At 39.8% G+C, this 6,174-nt stretch overlaps 1 protein-coding gene across 5 annotated transcripts in view; it reads left to right on the top strand.

Moving 5' to 3' along the window:
* The window catches only part of LOC111869617 (cyclin-dependent kinase 2), a 27,124-nt gene that overhangs the window by 12,166 nt on the left and 8,784 nt on the right, over positions 1 to 6,174 (top strand). For 4 of the 5 annotated variants that reach the window (XM_023861271.2, XM_023861270.2, XM_033753498.1 and 1 more), the window contains one exon: positions 4,943 to 5,138. In XM_023861271.2, coding sequence (XP_023717039.1) covers positions 4,943 to 5,138 — 196 coding nt within the window. Of the gene's footprint in view, positions 1 to 1,805; positions 2,066 to 4,942; positions 5,139 to 6,174 lie in introns of those variants that run through there. The other variant, XM_023861272.2, reaches the window with a different exon arrangement.

Genomic DNA, 6,174 nt, shown 5'->3' with positions numbered 1-6,174 from the left:
TGAATTGGGAAAGCAGTAATTGAATGGAACAGGAGCACGATACTGTGCAGAAGGTAAGGCTTCTGCTGAGCTTAGAGTTACTGTCAACAAGCAGAAAATAATTCTGAGCATGTCCACAAATTATCTTTATACATTTTATAAGTTTTAATGTTGTCTAGCATTTCTTGGTCCCCCTAGGGCAACTAAATGCTCCCAATGCTGAAAAATGTTACCTCCCTCCCCCAAAATATATCAGAAGGAAAATCAGAATCTGGGTTGTATTTTGTATAACATGGAAATGGTTAAAGGTTGTTGTTTTTAAGACTGGGGGCTTACAAATATTCTCCTAAAATGGTTTGTATGGTATGTAAATATTCTAATTGTTTATTAATTATTGTTCTTAACATTGAACATAAATGTGACTGATATTAGACTGCTTCTGTGGTCTAGTGGTGAGAGTTCCTGCCTACAGATCCAGAGCTCCTGGGTTCGATTCTCAGCGCTACCACATTTTCTGAGAAGTAGTGCATCTGGAATGGGGTCCCCTCAGCCTCATGACACCATCTGTCCGCAAAAGTTCACCAACAAGCTTCGGTTGCTTGGTCGGTATAGTTCACTTGTGGACTGCAAGCCACAGAGTTTATGGCTGATATTTCTCACCTTCTCTAAACTTATAATAGTGCCCACTATTTTGTGTTCAAGGATGGTAGTTGATACAAGCATAGACAGGAGGATAATATTAGAATTGACTCCTGAAACAGGTTGTGAAGATGTGTTTATATTTATAGTCCTAACTTGAGTGGGATTTATTTATAAGTTTTTGTGGTAGGTGTGACAGACTGTTGGGTGCTGTCCTGCCCAGCTTGCTTATTCTCTAAGTTTCTGAATGTAGGTCAGGCATCATATCCCTGTCATTGTGTTCAGATGTGGCAATTGTAACAAAATCAATATGGATTTTGAAGGATGTGGTGCAGAACCACGTTCATTACAAGTTATTTCTATGTATTCTTTGTTAAGTGTGCAATAAAATAATCAGTGTATTTTAACTCTTATGTTGCTTGCATGTAAATGGCACCCTTATGGAGTGAAACCTTTAAGTTAGCATTGAAAAGGTTGGTGGATACATTTCTTAAGACTAAACACATTACTGGTACAGCTTAATATTGAGACATGTTGCGCAACGGAGAACCCCTTCCCCCCAGCAGTGATATGGTGGGTGAGTCAGTGCTCCGTCACCCCCCTCCGCACGGTGACATAACACGCAACGTAGCTGTGACGCTGGTAACGGGCGACAGCGGTACCCATTGCGTAACAGGCGAGCACTGTGACTATATAAGAGAGCTACACTGCCTACGAAGACAGTTGAGTTGGAATCTAGGCAGCAGCGAGTTACGAGTTGAATTGAATTGTAGTAGTCACCGAGATCAATTGTAACGAGTGAATCGTGACAGAGTGAATTGATTAGTGCATAGGGTTTGTAAAGTGTGGAAACCCGTAACATTGTTATAATTAATTGTAGCCGAGACTTGTAGGTTGTTAAATAAACCAATTAACAATCCGAACGGCGTCTTCAGTAATGAAACATGTTACACTGGTGTCAGAAGTGGGATTTGGGACTTACACATGTGACCAACAAGATTCGAACGAAACATGTTACAATATGTAACAGGACAAACAGATACATCTCCTATAGGGTTCTGATGATGGTGTATAACACACAGAGTTACTGTGTTTTCGGACTTTGTCCATCATCCGGAATCTAAATAAATAAGAAAAAAAAAAACGTTTTCGGAAACTGAATCTGTTTCCGTCCTCAGGTGAGGGAAGATACCTACTCTGCTGGGTCCCTTAGAAGGAGCTAGCCTCAGTCACTGGATTAATGGAGTTCAAATAACAGCCCAAATATCAAATATGGATTTTCTCAGTGCATTCAGGCATATATAAGAATGTTGCCTGTACCTTGAATTAGGCCATGCCTGCTTCCTCCAATGTCTTTTCCAATTATTCATCAGTCATTCTGGCATTCAGTAGTACGAGTATATAATCTGAGAGCTACTGACACTTTTATTGAAAAGACCACAAACAAGTAAATATTATAGCAGTTATTGTTATTTGGAGTGATTATTGGCTTATCCTCAGTAACCGCCTACAATCTTGATGTTGGTTTTGTATCCACCAGTTCATCATAATGTCACTGCTCAGTCACTTCGCTGTCCTCTTCCTTTGTCTTCTCTTTGCTTATCTTCTACACTCAGCTGAACTTCCAACTGATTTACTGCTCTGACTCACTGACTGACTCTTTACCAGACTGCACTGATTAATGCATGGTTCACAGCACTCACTTTCATGTGTGTTACACTTCTGCTCAATTTGATGAAGACTGCCCTTACGAAACACTTTGCAGCTATGATTATATATGTGCCACACGTCGAGAATTGTCTAATGCCTGCACCTTTTGGCAGTCTCCAGAGCAATCTAGAGGGGGAATGGGGCAGGATTTTGATGTTTTCATTGTGTAATATGAGTGTGACCTCAGTTTCAACTCCTAAGACAGTATGTTTCCTTAAATTTTCTGTAGTTGTGATTCTATTTATGTGATCAAATTACTTGTACCTGGTCATAGTAAAAGTTATCTATGTAGTCTCAGTCATTCAGGTACAAAGATCCATTATTTACCCATTCTATACCCTCCCTGTATTTAACTGAAATAGAAAATGACGAGGCTTGATGTGGGAACTGTGGAGCGTGGGGACAGCAGTCATATGGTTTCTGACAAGAAATTCCTGCACAGGCAAAACAAAGTGGAGAGTAATATTTTTTTAAGAAAGCAGTCTTCTGGGATTTGGCACCGTGTATATGTGGTGTTAACCGACATTTCAGAGGTGCAGATTTCTTATATTTGTCCTTCTACCCTGAAGATGGAGGCGATACGTTCCTCCGAAACGTCGGTTAACACTGCATATACACGGTGCCAAATCCCAGAAGACTGCTTTCTTCATAGTCACCGCCGTGAAAGCCTCAAATCTTACATAGAATATTTTTTGTTGAAGGAACCGGTCTTCAGGAGTTGTTGCACACACAAGCAACAAACTGACCTTTGCAGCTGACACATTCCAATGGATGCATAATTGTCAGAAAAGAAATGCTGGTTTAACTTAATTTTGGCTGCCATCTCCTTCAAAATAGTCTCCCTGGGAAAGTATACAGCGATCCCATTGCAGCTCAAGACACATGTTTATGTGCCACTGCTTTTGATCATTCATCAAGAATCGAGAACAGACTTCGTGGCAATGTGGTGCATGTTCAAAGTTTCTGTTAAGATCTCCTGGCAAACTCCATACCTGATCCCAATGGTGTCTGCAAGCTCATGGATTCTTCAGTGACGGTCTTTGGGGATGAGTTCTCGAATTTTTCTAACGTTTTCTGTTATTTCTCTGGTGCTTTGTCACCCTGAACGTTCATCTTGAACTGACACGTGACCGGCCTTCAAACGTGAATGCCATTCAATAACCACTGTTCGGCTTAAAGAATTTTCTCCAAAAGCCTCACAAAGCATTTCAATGGTTTCAGTAGCAGATTTACCGAGCTTCACACAAAACTTCTTGCAGACATGTTGCTCGATTTTGCCATCCATGGCAGACAAAACGGAACATAAGTTGGAAAAGCACTTGTATAAAAACAATGCCTGTTCACAGTGCGGTGTCATGTGGCAGACATGTAATAGGCATTTGGAAGTTTGACCTTAGCCTCTTCTATCATCTTTCACTGAGGCAGTTAACAACAATAACAGTTCCAGAACTTTTTGATACCACCTCATAATTCAAGTAGAAATTATGTTGCCTGAGCTTTGACAGTACCTTTCAGAATTTTTATTCGATGCAAATATAAATTTGGTGGAGGAGGAGATAGTAGATAGTAGTAGTGTTTTAGGAAGATCTACAAACAAAATGTTATACACACTGTGGTTGATGTGCGTACATTATGTAGCATTAAATGGTAGGATGATTACAAGTAATTGGGGAAAAATGTCGTGGTCAAATGAATAACGGTCAAAATTTCAATCCATAGGCTGGCTATCTTGACTGGTGTCTTGTGGTTTTCCTGTGTTCCTCCAAGCAACTGCTGGAATAATACCTCAAATTTGGTCATGACCTTTTTTTCCACATGTGTTATTTACTAATACTGTCATTCAAACAAAGCCGTATCATTTGGTCTGTTAATAGTGTCATTAAATAAACCAAGAATAAATTTAGAAAATGTGAATTGGAAAGGATGTGGTTGGAAGCATTTGTGTTGTGTTTTAATATTCTAACCTGATATTTCACAGTGGTCTGCATGCCAGGTTCAAATTCAGGACCCCCCAGATATGAATTAGGAATAGTTAACCCCTAGAATTCAGCATTTGGTGACTCCTATAATACCCATTATCTGTGAGCATCGATGATTCAAATACATAGAAGCCCACAGGTTATGATTTTCCCAAACAGATTGGAGTGTGGGGACTGTGTACCTTCGGGGTAGTAATGATTTAAGCCCTTGCCTTGAAAGTGGCTTCTCTGAGCCAGGGATGTTGCTCTAAAGGATTTTTTTTTTTGCCTATTGAAACAGTATTAATGCATAATCATTTATATATATGTAAGTGGTTATGTTATATAACTTATTGCTTGAGAGCTGATGTGTGATATAATGAGGTTGTGAGAGTTCAGGCTTGCTTAATTGGTGCTGCATGATGCTATACAACTAACTCTTGGACTGCATGTGCTGCTACACTAACCTGCTCTGAGCGGAGCTGACTCTTGCGGTTGCCACGTCGTGTCTGAGATACGTAGCACCACATGATTCAGCTTAGTTCGTTGCAGCCTTAACATCTGCTACAGCAACTAACACAGGTTTGTACAGTAAATGCTTATTAATGTGGGTGATGTGAGGTTGGCTTGTAGTCATTAATGTTTTGTTACTGCAGGGAGACCGAGGGCGTCCCATCAACAGCCATACGAGAGATCTCATTGCTAAAGGAACTTGATCACCCCAATATTGTTAGATTACTTGATGTTGTTCATGCTGCCACAAAACTATACCTGGTGTTTGAGTTTTTGACACAAGACTTGAAGAAGTATTTGGATTCATTGTCAGAAATGCTGCCGCAGTCAACTGTCAAGGTGAGACACACTAACCTTTTCTTTGCATATCAAAATTAGCAGTGATATTACCTCTGTAAATGTTTAATTCTTGCCACTTCTGTGTATTATCCTGTCACCATTCTTGATATCAGAAAATATATACATGTATTATTATTATTTGGTCAGGTCATTGACCAAATTATATGTTGAACTGTAGACTACAAAATTGTGATTCCCGATTATGTATGAAATTTTTCTGTCAATTTTAACTCCATTAATCAGTTAATCAGCAACAACAGGACTTAACTGAAATTGTGACTGTGCAGAAGCACTTATTGAGATGTGTGGCTTTTCAGTCCAAAACTAACATTGTCCTGTTATTAGAAGAAGTAAGTATTACAGAAGTTCTTGGCAGTATTGAGTGTGAAGAGCTCTTGTCTCTTGGAATGTAACGTGCGAACATAACCTGAACTATCCAGTGTTACATCCCAGAAGATAATACTCTTTAGACTTATTGGAGGTGTGAAGCTGTGCAGAAGTTAAATTTGCAGTCATAATAGGGAATATAAAATGCTTGATTACATTTGTGCTTTGGTAGGTTACCACAGCTGTGTGTATCCAAATATCATGATATATTAGCCAGTGTAGTCACATTGCAATACCTATTTTTCCTTTAAATTACTGAATGATATAGTTTGCTTGTGGACTAAACTTACTTACTTACTCATAGAGCTGAGCCCTTCTTGAGGAGCCGCCAATTCTGCAGCTACTCAAGAATTTCCAATCATTTTATGGAACCCGAAGGTTCATTACCGTGTTCACAAGAGCCCTCCCCTGGTCCCTATCCTGAGCCACATTTATCCAATCCATACCATCCCATCCTATCTCTCTAAGATCCATTCTAATATTGTCCACCCACCTACACCTTGGTCTTCCCTGTGGTCTCTTTCCTTCTGGCTTTCCCACCAATATCCTATATGCATTCCTCGTCGCCCCCATTCGTGCTACATGACCTGCCCACCTCATCCTCCTTCACTTGATCATTCTAATTATACTTGGAGAAGAGTACAAGTTA

Source organism: Cryptotermes secundus, unplaced genomic scaffold (genome assembly GCF_002891405.2).
Source record: "Cryptotermes secundus unplaced genomic scaffold, Csec_1.0 scaffold557, whole genome shotgun sequence".
NCBI lineage: Eukaryota > Metazoa > Arthropoda > Insecta > Blattodea > Kalotermitidae > Cryptotermes > Cryptotermes secundus.
The sequence above is the reverse complement of the archived record's forward strand: the minus strand, read 5'-3'. Positions and strand labels throughout refer to the sequence as shown.